Raw genomic sequence first — 17943 nt, 5'->3', positions numbered from 1 at the left:
TTCATCTTATCTCGAGCGGGATAGAATCTGGGACCTGTCTGGCTCTAAGCCTGAGCTTTGTTTGTTTCAAATGTACCAAGATGGCGTCGGTTTATAGATTACCCGCTTGAAACTTCAACACGCTTAGATTAACTATGTCTCGAACACTTGCATGCCTCCAGGGCTGACAAGACTTGGCTCAATGCGATGATGGGACGATCCTTGCAGCAGAGGCCTTAGATGGGCTGATGTCGGAGACACTGACCAATACAAGAAGACATACGAGGCCGAATGATGACCGTGTCTTTATCGTGCATCTCTTTGCAGATGATTCTGATCGTTGGCACCAAAATCTAGGCTCAGGAATAGAGAGGAGAAGGGCGGTGTTTGTGTTGATATTGAGCACGCGACACCGCTTGGCGTGATTAGCCCGGTTACGCAAGACAAGACTTTGGAGACCATGTGGGTCCAATTAACATGATGTAACGAATATCATGCATAAGTCTCGGGCAGATTCCGCTTATTAAAGCACAAAAAGCCAAGCCTCGTTGGTCAGCTGAGGCGTTAATCTTGACGCTGGCGGCAAATCACGGGCCGGTGCGTCGCGTGAGAGGGGTCCGGTCGGTCCAAGATCAGAAACTTTCCGCCCGAACTGTGAGATCAGATCAATCGTCAAACCTTTCACTCCCTTTGACTTGTCATTCCTTCTTTCACTCACCGTCCGAGCGATCTCACTTTTCGCCAGCCATGTCACCAGTCGTCAAGTGCTGGAGCGACCTACACACGGTCTGCGAGTCCTCCGGCAAGGATCACTCGGACATCTACACGACATTCACTGCCATTGACGATGATGACGTGGTATATGCTGGACGGCTGGATATACCCAAGCAAGACATCGCCTTGGAGCAAGTAACGGCAGCTCTTACTCTGGTTCCCGACGACCATGTGTATCCAAGGCTATCAAGCTCAAGAGAATGCTTCACTGTCGTGCCCAATGATGTGAGCGAAAGGAGCGACGTCTTCATCAAACGGCCACCTCTAGACCTATACGAGACTTGCAAAGGGGAGGGAACTCTGCCAGTTCTCCCTGCCGCGGTTCTCGAAGAAGCCCACGCCCTCCAGGTCATCTCCAGAAAGCCCCATCCTGGTCTCGTAAACTTTTACGGCTGCCGCGTTCAACGGGGTCGTATTACCGGTCTAGTCCTCGAGAAGCACCCCAACGATTTAAATCAGCATCTAGAGAGAGTAGGGCTGGTGGATAAAGCGGCCTTCATGACAGCTCTACGGTCGGCAGTGCGTCACCTTCACAGGATCGGAATGGCGCACAACGATATCAACCCGGCCAACATTCTCGTCAACTCTCTAGGACTGCCCATCCTGGCTGACTTTGGCTCCTGTCGCGAGATTGGACACAAGCTGACAGCCAGCCGTGGGACACTGGGGTGGATGGACGATGGGGATGACTACTCTACATCGGAAATGAACCACGATATGGTAGGACTCGATCTGACTGAAGCATGGCTTGACCAGCAAACGTCGCTATATCGAATGAGACATCGATAAACAAAGGCGTTTGTACTCGCGGTGAGGATAAGAGGTTGGATGATTCATGCAAAAGTAACGAGATTCAACGTCTTTTTTGGGGCTTGTTTTGCTTTTTGTACATGTGTTTTGCCCCATAGTGTATACATCAGACCTCATCATTATTATCTAGAACAACATTTCGCTACATGCCTTATTACTACCAACATGAAAAATGAATTAAAAGACAGATCCGCGTTGCAGTAATAGAATTTATCCTTCACCGCTACCTGGAAGCCAAGCCCGAAACTCTCTCCTCACACTCTAGGGTAAGCGGTGCACTTCAAATTCTGAAGCATCCCCACTTCCGAACATGAGGCAATTATCGCACTATCGCACCTAAAATCTTGCGTTATCTCATACATGTCCGACGATACTCGATCAACGCCGCCCGCAAAGCGGATTCAGGTACCCCGAGCCTGCCAGCGATGCAAGACATTGCGGCGCGGCTGCAACGAGTATCGGCCCTGCAGGAGGTGCGTGGACGCTGGCCTCGGGGAACAGTGTGCCGCGCAGTCCGGTCCTTCGGCGCCCATAGGAGGAGGACGAGATCCGTCTCAGCGGTTAGCAGAGCTTGTGCCTGTCCAGATCATTGATCACTGCGTCGAGAGGTTCTTTGCGAGGCTGTATCCCACTATCCCCATCCTCACTCGCGACCATGTCCTCAGCCTCAAGGGCTCGTCGTTGGTCGAGGCTCACGCTGTACTCGCCGCCATGTGCGCGCAGGTGCTGCTCCAGGCCGAAGAGCCCGAGAATCTACTTTCCGAAGGCGTCATACGTGAGAGTAATGCCACTTACGGGAACATGATCCTGGAGAGCGCTGTGGCGACACACCAGTCCATCTCTCGTAATGTCAAGCCCAGCCTCAATCAGTGCCTCCTCGCCTTCTTCCTATACGCATGCCATGCGAGGCTATCACATCACAGCCAGGCATTCCTATTCCTCCGCGAAGCAACAACCCTGTTTTGTCTACTGAGACTCGACGACATGGACGTCTCCACGAGAGCTCTGGCTGGTCGCCTCTTCTGGGTTCTCCTTGTATCAGAAAGATCACACGCAATCCGCTACCGTCGCCCTATCACGCTACAAATCACAAGCGAAACACCAGAGCTAGAGATGGGAGATCTCTCACTGGTCGGCTTCTGGAGTCTGGCTGCTCTCTTTCGACCCTTAGACACTTCGTTCGTCGCGCTGCTCAACCAAGAGATTGCCGCAACGCCGCCGCTTCATGCGTCACTTGACTATGTCGAGACATCGGTCAACACGGCCCTGAAAGCTGATATACACCTACACGATACTCAAAAAGCAAATCTACGGATAACACAACTTTGGCTTCGCGTTATAATATGGAAGCTACGTCTACGCCTAGGGCATCTCAGCGAGAGTGCAACCCAGCACAGTCTCACGTTTCAATATCCCCTCGAGGTAGCAAAAGACCTAACCTTGTCGACAAGGGACCTGCCACTCGAGAGCATCAAAGTACACGGAGTCGGACTGACTGAAAAGCTTTACGATGTGGTCTCAGCAGTGGTGGATGTTTTGGCCCGTGTTCCTGTCAACCCATCAAGTCCTCAGGGTCTAGCAATGGGTACGTCGCCGCAAGATGACTTGGCATATATCCGAGGCCTCATGGCTCAACTGCCAGGTGGTACAAACATCTACGAGCCGCTGCTTGTCAACCACATTCAGCAAGCCCTTCCAAGTCCGGGACCGAGCATTGCACAAAGCAGCCCCACGGCGTAAACGACATGTTGAGGGTCAAAGACAAAAATTCATCAGACACCATTAAATTAATTAAAGCAGAGATATCCTGTGTTCCTTTGATATTGACAATTGGACTCAACCTCCTCTAGCATGGCTCTTACATTACAGCTCCTTTTCAGCAGTCAACTTCTTCTCAGCCGTCAACTCATGAGAGTAAGGATCGATGTGGGTCTTGGCAAACTTTCTCGCTGCAATCTTCTTCTCGAAGAGAATGTCCAACTCGGCGTATGTGCGACCCTTGGGCTCGGGAAGTCTAAAGAAGACCCAAACCGCCGAGACAAGACAAGTACCCGCCCAGAAATACGCCGTTCGAGCTCCCCAGTTCCACGCCGTCGACGAAAGCTGATAGTTGGTCATGACGTTGACAAAGATGTTGCTGGCGTTGTAGGCCGCGCGGGCCATGACGATGGTCTTGGCCTTGAGACGCGTAGAAGACAACTCGGAGATGAGCGAGTATGTGACGGGGCCGACAGTGAAGTCGTAGACGAAAGTAAACACAATGAGCATGGCGCCGATAGCCCAGACGGAGCCATTGTCCTTTGAGAAGGAGAGGGAGCCGACGATGACGAGGATGATGAGTTGGCAGCAAAGGCCTGAGAAGTGGATGGTACGGCGGCCGACCTTGGCCATCAGGAACCAGGATCCAAACGTGCCAACCATTCCAAGAGCGTACTGGGCCATGGAAAGAGAGAAGGAGTTGCTGGGATCCATTCCAGCTTGCTTTAGGAAGTAGGAGAAGTAGCCCATGAGGTTCTGTCCACCAAGGGTCTGAACAAGCCAAATTCCAACCACAATCTCTGTGCGGCGCAGATCAACGCCTTTGAAGCAGTCCCGGTACGAGGTACCCTCCTTCATGTTCTTCTCCAGCTCGTTTGTGTGCTCGATCATGGCGATAGTGTCGTCGGCGTTGAAGTTGGGTTGGTTTCGGGAGGTGAGACGGAGCAGAGACTTCTTGGCGGCGGCCTTGTTGTTCTTGCGGACGTACCACCAAGGAGATCTGGCAGCTTGTTAACATAGGAAAGATCTTGACATGTGACATGGAAGACGTACTCGGGAGCAAAGATCACGCCAGCTAGAATAGGGACTGGCCAAACCCACTGTACACCAAAGGGAATACGGTACGCCCACTGGTCATTTCGGCCAACGGAGCCTTTGTTGACAGCAGCAGCAAAGAACTGACCAATGACCCAACACATGTTGATGAATGTCGTAAGGTACGGGCGCAGGACGACTGGCGCAACTTCAGAGGCATATGCTGGTGTGACACTCTGGAACGCGCCCCAAGGAATGCCTACTCGAGTCAACACGATTTCTTGCTGCTGGGGATTGATGGGACATACCGCAAAGCACCTCTCCAAGGACCAAGATCTTGACATTGGGAGCAAAGAACAAGACAAAGATGAATGCAATCATGGCAACCAATGCCCCGATAGTCGTCATCTTGTATCCGTATCTATCAGCCGTCCAGCCGGCAATGATCAGTCCAATGATCTCGCCGGCGCGCGCTCCATTGGAGAGCCCAGACTGCCACGCTGCCGTCACCTGATGCTCCCCGGTGGCGGCGTTGTAGGTGCCGAACTTCTGATTGAAGACGGGGGACGCGTACAAGTTGCCCAGCAGAGCGAGGTCGTAACCCTCCATGATGAGCGTCGAGGAGAGCAGAACCGACCAGCCGATGGCTTTGGGGTACGTCTTGACAGCGTCCCAGAGGCTCATGTGGTGCTCTGCCTCAGCGGCGACCTTGGCCTCAGAGGCAAGGGCCTCGGTGTTGGCTGTCTCCTCATGGTAGGCATCTAGGTCCTTTTCGTGGAGGGAGTGTTTTGGCTGCGCCATTGTGTCGTGCTGAAGGGAATTGAGCAATTGAGCGATTGATGGAAGGGTTGGAGTCAAGGCAGATCTGATGCTTTTTGAGAGGGGATCACACGGTCCTTATATAAGTCGAGAACGCCTCAATCAAGCCTGATTGAGCAAAAGCTTGTAAGTCAATCCCCAGAGTCTTTTCTCCCGGTTTTTGCCATGCGCCCAGCACTCTGGAAACAGCGTGGGGAAATCTGGAGAGCGTGCCTGGGGGTTGTGGGGTGACAGGAAAGGATTTGCATTGGCTCGTGAGCATAAAGAGGAGCGTTTTCAATCAGGAGTCTCCGTCACTTGGCGGCATCTGACGGAGACTCCGCCGCTAGTCTCTTCTTGATGAGCACAGCCGGATCATGATTGGTGCGTGAAGTCGTTTGGAGATGGTGGCGGAGGAACTCCGACGATGGCCTCTTCGCTTATGATTTAGGTGCGGAAGCTCCGCCGGAAATTGATCACGCTGGTGGAAGAACGGACTCCCTTTTCATGTGGTGACATCAATCAACAAACTCGCCACAGCCGATCCCTGCCGCGTCTGCGTAACGACACTCAGCGCATGCGGCCACTCCGCCTGATAAGAGGATGTACTCCACAAATGTAGTGAATAATAAGCACCCATCTGTCCCAACAATCAGTTGCACTGCAGATTTCTTGTCTCCTCTCATCCTCTTTGTTGAATATTTGCACCATGGGCTCCATCATCTGGGACGACGACAACCAATATGTCGGCAAAGAACCGTGGTGGAAAGCTGCGTCCTTCTACCAAGTCTACCCAGCCAGTTTCAAGGATTCCGATGGCGACGGCTGGGGTGATTTACCCGGCCTCATCTCCAAGCTTGATTATTTGAGCGATTTGGGGATTGACGTGGTCTGGGTATCCCCCATCTTTGAGAGTCCCCAGAAAGACATGGGCTACGATGTTTCAGACTATCAGAAGATCTACGAGCCATATGGTACCGTTGAAGATGTCGATGTTCTCGTCGAAGAATGTCACAGGCGTGGCCTGAAGATCATCCTCGACCTTGTCGTCAACCATACCTCGGTCGAGCACGAGTGGTTCAAGGCCTCAAGATCATCCAAGAGCAACCCAAAGCGAGACTGGTACATATGGAAACCAGCTCGCTACGACAAGAACGGCATTCGACACCCACCGACAAACTGGCGTGGGTACTTTGCAGGTTCTACATGGACTTGGGATGAGCAGACCCAAGAGTACTACCTTCACCTCTACGCGCCCGATCAGCCAGATCTGAATTGGGACAACGATGAGTGCCGAGAAGCCATCTATGAGAACACCATGCGCTTTTGGCTAGACCGCGGTGTGGATGGTTTCCGCATTGACACGGTCAACAAGTACTCAAAGCGACGCGACTTTGTTGACGCCCCTATCACCGACCCAGATTCTCCCCATCAACCCGCCCCAGAGATGTGGTGCAACGGACCTCGGATTCATGAGTTCATCCATGAAATGTACGAGAAAGTCCTCGGCCCTTACAACGCTGTCTCAGTTGGCGAGCTCTCCCTTACTCCACACCCTTCCCAAGTTATCCCCTACGTATCCCGAGCTGCCAGGGAGCTCGACATGGTGTTTGAGTTCTCCATGATCCGCCTTGGCAATGGAAATGGCTTCGGCAGCAAGTACATATATGATCCTTTTCCACTGTCCAAGCTCAAGGAGTTTGTGCACAGGTGGCAGAGTTTCATCGAGGGCACTGATGCCTGGACGACGGCCTTCTGCGAGAACCACGACAATGGACGTGCAGTGGATCGTTTTGGAGATGTTTCATCTGCGGAGTGGTGGTTCAAATCTGCAAAGACAATTGCTCTTTGGCAAACAACGCTCACTGGGACACTTTTCCTGTATCAGGGCCAGGAGATTGGTATGACCAATATGCCTCGGTCTTGGGGCATTGAAGAATACAAGGATATCGAAAGCACCAACTTTTACGCTGAGGCCGTCGAGTCTGGGGACGAGGAGAAGGTCCAGGCTACGATGCATGGCTTGCAGATCATGGCTCGTGACCACGCCAGAATCCCTTTCCAGTGGGATGACTCTCCCAACGCTGGTTTTACGGATGCCCAAACACGACCCTGGATGCGTGTCCATGAGGATTATCGTGACATCAACGCAGCCACACAAGTCAAGGATCCTGACTCAATCCTGAGTTTTTACAAGCATACTCTGCAACTCCGTAAGGAGTACCAGGATTTGTTTGTGTTTGGGTCATTCAAACTCCTGGATCCCACCGATGAGCACACGTTCACTTACATCAAGGAGAGTGCGGTACCTATAAGTCCGCAGGGGCCTACAAAGAGGAAAGCTCTTGTTGTTCTGAATATGTCGCAGCAGACCAGGCTTGGCCCCGATGTTTATACTGCCCTTGGTAGCTCAGAAAACCAAGTCCGCTTATTAGCCCGCACAACAAACAAAGGGACTGCAGAGATAAAGAGTGGACGTCCAGCACTTGAGGGATGGGAGAGTAGGGTCTATGTTAACTTTTAATTGAGTAGATTGGGCTTTTGATGATGGCTCGGGCGAGTGTCTGGACTGTTGCAACCTTTATCATTTTACCCGCTGGTATATTAGGATACCTTCCTTAGAACTACATATTTCATCTCCCGGGTATATGTTGAAGCTTGTGCTAGTAGTTCAAATCCTGTCGCCATTCTCTGACCAAGTTCCTCAGGCTGTGGCGCAAAGGGTCCGTTGTTACCAACGGTCTCGCATAACTTTTCCTGCAGCAGGATCTTATACAATCTGATCGTCAAGGCATTGCCCTCAGTGGTTGGTGGTATGGCCTCCAGCTGAGTAACCGTTATCACCTGTGTAGTTCGAAGCCACAGTTATTCGACGAGATGCGGGACAAACAAGGTGGCGTTAGATGCATTCACGACACCGTGTTGGATTCGCAGGTATTTCTGCCCTGCCAATAGCATGGCTACCCAAATATCACTCCATTGGACTGATCCTCTTACTCTAGTATGCTAGTTGGGGATGGTCCCGTTCCTGCTCTTGGGCTAGCTCAAAGTGCCTCCGCCGCCCCGGTGGTACATTGCCGGATGAGTCTAACACTATAGTCCTGTTTTCACCGGCATCCTTAACTGCGCACGATTGGTCTGTGTGTTGAAATGAGCGTGTTGAGTTCACTAAAAGGAGAAAAGTCATATTGCTAACCAACGGAGACTTCCTCGTCACCCATGGTCGGTAGCACGTCGGCCCTCGGATTGTCTGCCGGCCTGTTTTCGGCTCGCGACGTGGTATGTAAACTTGAGCGTCGGGTAAAATGCTACAGGTGTGAACGGGACATGGTAGGATAATCAATATCCGTGATCAGCGATAACATAGTCGAGTCATGCCTATGATCAGCGACACAAAGTTGTGCCATTGGCCGGGTACTCGTTATCCGGTACTCACTTGGCCAAACATACGTCGTATTTCATCTACCACTTTCTAGCATTCTTAATCCCATGATTCGCGAGCTATCCGATGAGTATATCGGGAAATGGACAAACAGGAGGGCTTAGAATTGATTTATAGGTGTTGGTTAACAAGTTTGAATACCAAGTATAAAGCACCTTCACAACTCCGAGGTATCCGTATCAACTCAACTTAACTCAACCAAACCAACACCACCTACATCATCAACACGTATGACCTTGTCATCTCCACTGCCATATCGACCATCTTCATCAAACATGTCCAGCAACAGCAGTACCGTCAAAGTCGCCGCTATTCAGGCCGAGCCTGTCTGGAACGACCTGCAGGGCGGCGTTGCCAAGGTCATCAGCCTCATCCAGGAGGCTTCTGGCAACGGCGCCAACGTCATTGGGTTCCCAGAGGTCTTTATCCCTGGCTACCCATGGTAAGTGCAGGCCTCAATGATAGTGTCGAGGCGGGATTATCTTACTTAAAGTCTAGGAGCATCTGGGCAAACTCTCCCACGGATAATGCGCCGTATATGAATGAGTACTTCCAGAACTCTTTGGAGAGGGAGTCCCCCGAGATGGACCGCATTCGGGATGCTGTTCGTGAGGCTGGAGTGTTTATTGTGCTGGGATATAGTGAGAGATACAAGGGAACTCTCTACATTGCTCAGGTATGTCAAAGGCAACGTCCCTGGCTTCTTCTAGCGTACTAATATTCTCAAGTCTTTCATTGACGAGACTGGTACCATTGTTCACCATCGCCGCAAGATCAAGCCCACCCACGTGGAGCGAGCCATCTATGGCGACGGACAGGGCGAGTCGCTCAAGACGGTCGTGCCCTCCAAGTTCGGCCGAATTGGAGGACTTAACTGCTGGGAGCACAGCCAGCCGCTTCTGCGATACTACGAGTACTCGCAGGATGTCGATATTCATATCTCCAGTTGGCCTTCCATTTTCCCTCAGCACAATCCCGGGTGGCCCTACCACATTGTTCCAGAGACATGCAAGAACTTCTCCAATATCCTGTCTCAGGAAGGGGCATGCTTTGTTGTCCTAGCGAGTCAGATCCTCACCGAGAAGAGCAAGGAGGCGGCCAACGTTCAAGGTTACGCTTACACGGAAAAGAGTGGTGGTGGCTTCAGTACCATCTTTTCACCATTTGGACAGGAACTTGTCGAGCCACTTAAGCCTGACGAAGAGGGTATCCTGTATGCTGATGTTGATATCAAGGAGAAGTACAAGGCGAAACAGAACCTTGATACTGTTGGACACTACTCTCGCCCAGATCAACTGAGCCTTCGGGTCAACACGCACGCCTCGACACCAGTCTTTTTCGCCAACGATCTCTGAGGCTTCAGAAGAACGATAAGAACGCAGCAAGGAAACAGGGGTTGTGTGTGAAGCACAGTCAAGGAATCTCTTTACTTCTATTCTTAGTTGTCGGGTACCCCCTGTCCACTTATCACGTGTGTATCTATCTCTGGTCTATAGCCACGTATCCGTACTATGGCGATCTGTCTTTACCGCTTCGATCGGTGGCCAGCAAGGCCTACTAACGCGTGTAAACATTTGCTTCATTCTTCTTATATGTCGACCCTCTGCTATGAATTTGATCCAAGATTTGTGTTCAATGGTCTGTGCAGGCTGTGTCTCTGTGATAATTAGTGAAATACGGGCAAACGACCTCTGGCTTGGAATTTATAGCATGTGACAACTTCGCCGATGGGTTTCATAGATCTTGAGGTTGAACTGATAGATCTGCCTCCCACCTCTAAAGAGACAATATCTCAGAGTACGGAAGAATCCTTACTTCTTGGGCCGTGGTGATGATAAAGGTGAGTGTGGTCGATACTCCGTAAAACTATCACACGAAGCAATAATACGGAGAGCAAGTGTTAATGACGTTCTTGGTACTGGGTTAAATATTGTTATGGTAAGATACCCTCAGTCTCTTGAGGGCTGGATGGAAAGAGTTAGCATACTCTAATTTTCACCACCTTTACATCAATAACCCATGATCTTGGCATAATGACACAACTGCCACATTGTCTCTTGGTTCCCCTGCTTCCTGAGTCGTCTGGGTACAAACTATTTGAAGCCACACCCAGTATCAAAAACCCCTCCTTTCAGCCAAGGACTTTGTCCAATCAGTGCCTGAAAGAGCCGAGCCGAGCAGCACAACATTCATTGTGGATTTGGAGGTACTGGTGGGCTGAAATGGGACGAAATCGATTGGCTCTGGCTATCACTCATGCCATGCATGTGGATGGTTTTTCAGCCTGCCCGTCGTAGCTACATAGAGGCTAGATCGACCCTTCTTCTAACAGGGAAGTTGAGGCAATAAATCGGAGACACGGAAGTGGAGGTAAATGCTAGCACGCGGAGGGGCTGACAAAGTAGAGGCACGCGCAAAGTGGCTGGAGCGTCTGCCCCTTTCCAGTTCAAACTACTTCCAGGGCACTACTGTAACCACCAAGTCGCCTCGTACCAGCGACCGTGACTATTTCCAAGCTTACAGTGGGAGACTTCGCCATTGCCAAGTCTGAAATCATCCGATATGCCAACGATAAACGTGCACTTTACCACATCGGTGAATGCGCGAAATACAAGTAAGGTCATGTTAACAACGTCAGCTGAACACACCAACTCAAGACGATCTTACATAGCCGAGAATATCCGGAAGGGAGGTGTTGAGGGTGGGTAGAATCCTAGCAAATGGTGGCGAGGTATTGGTTGGGGGTTTTGGCATCAGGCTGGCTTATCTCCGAGCCTGATTCACACGCTCTGTAACTGCCACACAACATGGCCAACAGCCTGCCATTGTGTAGTTACACAGCATCCATGGCTGTGGACTTTCAGGAAATCACCGCATCTACATCCCCAGGGCGGGGGTTATTCGCTGAGAGTGGTGTGAAGCAAGTTGCTAGTTGGCAAGACGCATGCCACGTAACCTGGCAGTCGGTTTGCGTCTGGCGGCCATATACATATCGCAGAAATTCCCTCTCGTCTTGATTCTTCATCAACTTCCCTTCTACTTATTTTTGGATTTCATCATACAACTCGCCCTGGCAACGCGGAGAACTTGACCTGATCATCATCAACATGGCAGTCGCACAACAAGTCCAGTTGGTCGACTCCGGCCTTGGCTTCTGCAAGTCATGCGCCTGTAGCTCATTCCAGAACACGAATGGTGGCTATGACAGCTCGGTGTCTTGTTCGTGTGGACACAAATACGGAAGTTCGCCGCCACCGGCCTTGCTTTTTAACAATCTTGCTCACTGGCATAACAGACCATTATGACCTTTAATCAGACATTGCTATTCGAGGTTTAGGTCTACATTCAGGCCTCTCTGTAGTGAAGATGGCAGGAAGAACATGTGGTGTCTAGAAAGTGGACTTGATCCTACCTGGGCGAGGGCATATAGGCTATCCTCTCTGTGTTAATGTCTGTCTTTGGTATTTAGAATGTTAAGGTTATATGAATTGAATGTACGTCAGCAAAAGAAAGGGGCTCGGAGTACCTTTTGCGTATGGAAGAGCGGACAAAAAGACTTATCAGGGTTACAATTTATGGCTCAAATTTTGGCACAATCGTTGTCCCCATCGCAGATGCCTTTCCGAGACACGTCCTTTTCAAAGACCTCTCTGAGCTCTTCTTTTAGAAAGTCCAGGTGGTCCAACTATGTGCCTTGGGAGGGAGGATAAGTGGGTTCTCAGTTGGGGATTTTCTGGCTTCACGGCTCTTGATGGCAAGAGAGTGAAGATAAACTAATACTCCCATGGCAGAGTAGTAAACCTCTGCGAATTATTATGTTTAGATAGCAGTGATCCCTCTCTAGTCAGCATTAGCATCCGTGCTCAGGTATTAACATGGGTTTTGAGAGGAGTTTCCGTGTTTTGAAAAACTAGTTAATCTGTATAACATATAAGATACAAGGTGTTCCAATTGAGCATGCGTAAGGCTGTGTGGGCTCTATAACTCGAACGCCTCGTCATCGCCGATCCCAACCGGTGGACCTTACCCTCGGTGGCACAAGTGGTGTTTTGTTATTGGCCGTTTCGGAAGACTTCTCATGTAAGATCATTCTCAAAGTCTTGCTGAACCAGCCAGCAAGGAAAAGAAGTGTCTAGGCACACTTGGCTGGTGGGGAGCTCTTATCTTCGTGATACTAAAGCTGGATTGACGAATAAGAATGCTTGCTCTGGCCTCATTCAAAGGTATATACTGAAAGAAGAATATATATTCTAGTCGTAATTAGGTCACATCTATCCGACACTATCAATCTCATCGGCTGGGTAATAAATATCCAGGCGCTACTCGTCTAGCTTCCGTGCTTATCTGGACGTGGTTAAGGTTTCGGAATTGTTGGGCATCTGATTGGACTGATCCTGATTCCGAATTGATAATCCAAAACCCCCGGAATATGATTCAGTACAGAGCTTATCGTCCCGGATACTGTTTATCCAGCTCGGTCCGACCATAGTAAGGACTGTGTATTGAGATAGAGCGAAACAGCAGGTAGAGGCAGACAAGACAAAGGGGCGGACCGAAAGCTGGCAGGTATATATACCTACCTTGGTACACGGCTCTTGCGACACTCGAACTGCCAAGAGAATCTGCCCATACCTCCAGTTCATCTCCTTGTCAGTTCTTAATCCATCTTATCATGCTTCGGTCGCGCTTCCCTACCGCACATCACTTTACAGTCTCTCTGTTTGGCTGTCAATACCAGGCAGAATCACCCAGTACAGCCAAACTAGACCTCATCAACAAGTTCGAAGACCTCATCAAGGTTGCAGCTCTCCACGTTGAGGAATTCGAACAAAATGATCTCCCCTCCAAAATCTGGATGAGCTACTGGCGCTCCCCACAGTCGTTCAAGTCGTGGTGGACCAGTGATGATACGTTGTCATTTTGGAATTCTCTTCCTGACGACGCCGGTTTCTGGAGAGAAACATTCAGTTTGCCTGCAACCAGAGCCATGTATGAGTCTAATGCTGAACAACCATCCGGCTTTGGGCATTGCGGGGAATCTATCCCTCTCACCGACAAGACGGGGTACTGGGGAGCATATCGATCACGTATGACGCCTGACTCTCCCGATGACAAATTCGCGTCTTCTCTCTCTACTCCACCAGAGCCGAGGCCATTTACGACCAAGATCCGATACGGAAGGACGAGAATGACCAAGTTCCCCGACAATATCTGCGTGGTAGTCGAAGGTCAAGACTACAGTCTCATGCCAGATAAAGAACGCGAATACTGGGACGAGAACTTTGCTGGCCTCACCAAGCAATGGGTCACAAATGTTGTCACAGCAGGCGCCAAGCAAGGCATGGTATCTGCAAGAGCATGTCACGGATTCTCGAGTGGCAAGGTGCTTGGGGCAACGAGCCACAGAGTCGGCCAACCCAGTCAGACCGCGAACGGCACGAACAGTCACCACGATGGGACCAAAGCAAATGATTCTGCCTTGTTCCCAGGCCTTCATTATATACGCCAGGCCCAGATACTCTTTTGGCTTGACCTTTCCAAGATGGAACATCTGGGGCGTTGGGACAAAGTCCATGTGAAGCTGAGGAGAAATTTCATGACTGCATATGGCCCTGGGGGTGCCTGTGAGGGCGGTGATCTGTTGCTCTGGGTGGACCTTGGGATATTGAAGGGTAATGAAATCGATGCCGAGTATGTCGGGTGTTATGATGGAACTGGCTTTTTGGCGTACGATGAGCACCCAGAGTTTGCGAGCGACTCGAAGATTGGTACAGAGTTGACGTCATTTTTTGATAAACCAATCGAGTCGAAACCGATTGATTGGTAGTTGTAATTAGATGGGTAACCATGAAGCGTAAATCCCGTCTGTCGAGTCTTGTGTGTTTCGTAGGTAGTCAGGGTGTTTTCTCACCTTCACGTAATATCTGCAACTCCACTAGAGTAATACTACACCAGGACTAATCTCTGCTTCAACCACATCTGAGGCCAATCCTCCAGAGAATCCTCATCCAGGGAGCAATCCACAGTTCCTACCCGCACGTAATTTTCACCCTGTGGACGGAGAACCAAGCCCTCGACCCCAACTACAGGTCGCGAACCTTCTGATATATCCGAAGAACGCAGAGCCCATAGACCACGCCTTGCTACGACTATGAGCGCAACATACGCCTGCCCCTCGACCTCGTCCTCGCTAGCTGCAAGCTGATGGGCAGATGTCCCAGAAGGGATGCTGTGATTCCGAGTCTGGTAGAGAAGGCAAGTTCCCGAGTCTAAGTCCTTGAATAAAATCATGCGCATGATCTCTTCTCCAGTATCAAACCTCAACCGACCGTTATGGAAAGATGGAATAACGACGTCTTTCCTCCCAACGAGCGGCATTGTCCACCCCTGAATGATGATTTGCCCTCCGGTCACTTCTCCGAAAGGGATGACTGGGTTTCTCAAGCTGACGTTGTATTCCAGTATCTGGAGCTTCCATTCGTCAAGATCGTATCGGGAATCCGACTCAGCGCCCGGAAATGAAACCCGCCCGTCTTTCGACGTCCATGACCATGATGGCGTACGAGATGTTTTCGATAATGGTCCGCCGGCCGTTGACCACAGCAATCCAGAGTGAATATCTTGGTACCACAGCCCAGCGAGGTATTGGCCTAGTTTGGGCGCGAGGATGGAAGATATTCCAGCAATGGCCGGCAGCTTATCAGAGGCCACAGTCAGTTTGCGGCTGGTGTATTCCCCTACAACACTGTAGTAGTCATTGAGAAGTGACCTCAGGTTGTCTGCAGGGGGTTTATGCTGCATGTTTGGGTGGACGATGGCGTTAATGGCATGGTACTGCTCAACGTGGGAGGGGTACCCTTTGAGCATAGGGGCACCGTCAGAGCTCTGCAGCACCTCGGAACATTTCCAATATATCATTTTGGACCCGAAATAGAGATTGCGAGGCGAGAGAATCTTTTCCTGTAGGACCCAGCCGCGAGAGTTGAGGGGAGACTGCACCGTCTCCCGAGACCAACTTGGGAAATTCACACAATGATCCAGATGCAGTCTCACAACAGCATTGTTTTCATCGCCACGGCGAAAAACACGCAAGGTTGTTGGCTTTGGGAAGTCGAACGTTGGCCATGGGCCAAGAATGCCACCTTCGCTCCCTTCAGCGGCCATGGCGGATATGGTTAGAAAGGAGTCCCGATAAACATGGCCCATTGTTTTAGATTCCTTGTCCCAGTCGCTCCTTGAATCTTGAATGATGCAAGGAGAGTCAATCCATAGGTATCTGATGCCAAGTTTCCGGGTGATGGCGATTGCATCTCGAAAATTGCGCGGCAGGGATGAAGTGAGAATGGCCTTCTGGAACTCAGCCAAGAGGCTCTTTCTCAACACCGTCTTGATCATGCCGCCCCAGCAATGGCTCAGGGCGATGTATTCAGCTCGCATACCTTGAGGGCATAGAACTCGGACACTGTCTGGGTGAGACTCAACACCGACTGGCGCAATCCCCAAGTCTACGACTCGAGTGGGCAGTTCGGGAGGTCCATGTTCTCGGCCCAAACAGTGAGGGTGCTGTTCTTGGCATTCTTTCAGCCACGATCGCATTAACTCGTAGTTATCCTCTGATCCAAGATCCAAATCTATCTCGAAGCGTCCGACTGGGTAGTTGCCTGCCCTCTGCCGCTACCCTACTCCAGTAAGCATCCATGGTTATCAACGATCTTCAGGCTTAGTTAACCCACCAAGGGCTAGGCTATAACTATAATAAAGAATAGATCTTAAATATAATATAACATTATAACCCGATATTAATATAATAGCCTATTTAAACTTCTATAATAGTAGAAGAGTTATACCTAGCTATATTATTATAAAAGGTCTAGCCTCTTATAAGTATTTTAATTACTTTAACCTTTATATAAGAAATAAGAGAATTATTTACTTTTCTATTTTCTTAAGCTATAATCTCTTAATATTATATCTTTAAATATAATACCTATAAGAACTATAATTAATTAGCGATATAACCCTAATAATATTACTATTATTATTATTACTGCTATTATTATAATCTATAGGGACTATTACTTTCTTCCTTGCCCTTTTAATAATAAAGAAATAAGTATAACGAGAGGATATTTCCTAAGGGATAAACTAGTCGTATTAGTTTATATTAGTACTAGATTATATTATATAGCCTTAAAGGGTAATATAAAATTACGTCTAATAATATACTTAAGGGTATTAAGTATAACTAAGTTATATTAATAGCTAAGGTAATTATTATATAAGAAAATAAATATATTCTATATACTTAAGGGGTCCTTCTTAATTATTATCTCTATAATATTAATTAGAGTAATTATATAAGTAATTATAAGTAATTATAAAGTAATTATTATAATTACTTAGGTTTTAATAGTAATTATGCCTTAATTAATAAGTAATAATAGAGTCTTTCTTAATTATATAATAAGTATTTTATTAGGTCATAATATAATATCTCCCCTCTATTAGGTCTTATCCTTAAGGCCTATAAAGCTAATCGCCTAACTTTTCTTAGTTTATTAAAATCTTTTTCCTTAAATATTTTAATAATATTAATAATATACTAAAAGTAAAATCCTAATCTATTATGCGCTATTATTAATTATTTAAATTAATTAAAGAAATAGGTTTTAAAGTTATATTTTATTTATATTATGCCTAGAAGTAGCTATAATATAAGATACTTAAGGGTATATCTTATTATTTAAAGTATATTTATTAGGGTCGCGCTTATAATAATTTAGGAGTATTAATTTCCGCTAATAAGTATAATTTAACTTAATACTTTTCTTCTTACTAACTTATCTAATAATATCCCGCCTTATAATTAAGAAGTATTATTTTAAGCTTAAGGAAGAAAGGGCTAAGGAGGAGTTAATTACCTTATAATAATAAATAAATAAGTAACTTTCTTACCTAATATACCTATATTACTAAAAGAAGTAAATCTATAAGTAAGGTATAGAGATAATATATTAGGGTCTAAACTTATTAGATAAATTAGATAAGGCTAAGAGAGTAAAATTAAAAGCCATAATAGCTATATAGCTTATAGGTACTATAAATACTATTAATTAGAATATTATTTTTATTCCTTTTTCTAATATTATTAATAAAAGTCCTTTAAAAGGTATTATATATTAATAAGGTATTCTAAGGGTTCTTATATATTTTCTAAGTCTAGGCAGCCTTTTTACTTAATAAAATATATTATTTTATTATTAATTTTATTTATATTAAGGATAGCTTTTATAATATATTTTTCTAGTCTATTAACCTCTATATCGGGTTTATTACCTATTTTTACC

The 17943-nt window shown here is 48.0% G+C and overlaps 6 protein-coding genes across 6 annotated transcripts; 4 read left to right on the top strand and 2 right to left on the bottom strand.

Annotated features, from left to right (window-relative positions):
- Positions 1-1923: 1923 nt before the first annotated feature.
- On the top strand, positions 1924-3303 carry NECHADRAFT_97478 (uncharacterized protein; the record flags this gene model as incomplete). Its single annotated transcript, XM_003041883.1, has 1 exon — positions 1924-3303. One exon carries the CDS (start codon positions 1924-1926, stop codon positions 3301-3303), a length of 1380 nt encoding a protein of 459 aa, XP_003041929.1.
- Positions 3304-3426: 123 nt separating this feature from the next.
- NECHADRAFT_87060 (uncharacterized protein) lies at positions 3427-5157 on the bottom strand (the record flags this gene model as incomplete). The annotated part of the gene is made up of 3 exons (XM_003041829.1): positions 3427-4321; positions 4375-4615; positions 4665-5157. The coding sequence occupies 3 exons, from the start codon at positions 5155-5157 to the stop codon at positions 3427-3429; spliced, it is 1629 nt and encodes a 542-aa protein (XP_003041875.1).
- Positions 5158-5863: 706 nt separating this feature from the next.
- On the top strand, positions 5864-7678 carry NECHADRAFT_52845 (uncharacterized protein; the record flags this gene model as incomplete). Its single annotated transcript, XM_003041882.1, has 1 exon — positions 5864-7678. The coding sequence occupies one exon, from the start codon at positions 5864-5866 to the stop codon at positions 7676-7678; it is 1815 nt and encodes a 604-aa protein (XP_003041928.1).
- A 1193-nt stretch (positions 7679-8871) lies between these two features.
- Positions 8872-9951, top strand: NECHADRAFT_52827 (uncharacterized protein; the record flags this gene model as incomplete). The annotated part of the gene is made up of 3 exons (XM_003041881.1): positions 8872-9038; positions 9095-9272; positions 9325-9951. The coding sequence occupies 3 exons, from the start codon at positions 8872-8874 to the stop codon at positions 9949-9951; spliced, it is 972 nt and encodes a 323-aa protein (XP_003041927.1).
- A 3317-nt stretch (positions 9952-13268) lies between these two features.
- On the top strand, positions 13269-14423 carry NECHADRAFT_52893 (uncharacterized protein; the record flags this gene model as incomplete). The annotated part of the gene is made up of 2 exons (XM_003041880.1): positions 13269-14016; positions 14062-14423. 2 exons carry the CDS (start codon positions 13269-13271, stop codon positions 14421-14423), a joined length of 1110 nt encoding a protein of 369 aa, XP_003041926.1.
- Positions 14424-14944: 521 nt separating this feature from the next.
- Positions 14945-16123, bottom strand: NECHADRAFT_5039 (uncharacterized protein; the record flags this gene model as incomplete). The annotated part of the gene is made up of 1 exon (XM_003041828.1): positions 14945-16123. A coding segment is annotated over one exon (1179 nt), but the record flags the coding sequence as incomplete, so codon positions are not given.
- Positions 16124-17943: the final 1820 nt, after the last annotated feature.

This window comes from Fusarium vanettenii (genome assembly GCF_000151355.1).
Source record: "Fusarium vanettenii 77-13-4 chromosome 12 genomic scaffold NECHAsca_40_chr12_1_0, whole genome shotgun sequence".
Classification (NCBI taxonomy): Eukaryota; Fungi; Ascomycota; class Sordariomycetes; order Hypocreales; family Nectriaceae; genus Fusarium; species Fusarium vanettenii.
This window is presented reverse-complemented; position numbering and strand designations above follow the sequence as displayed.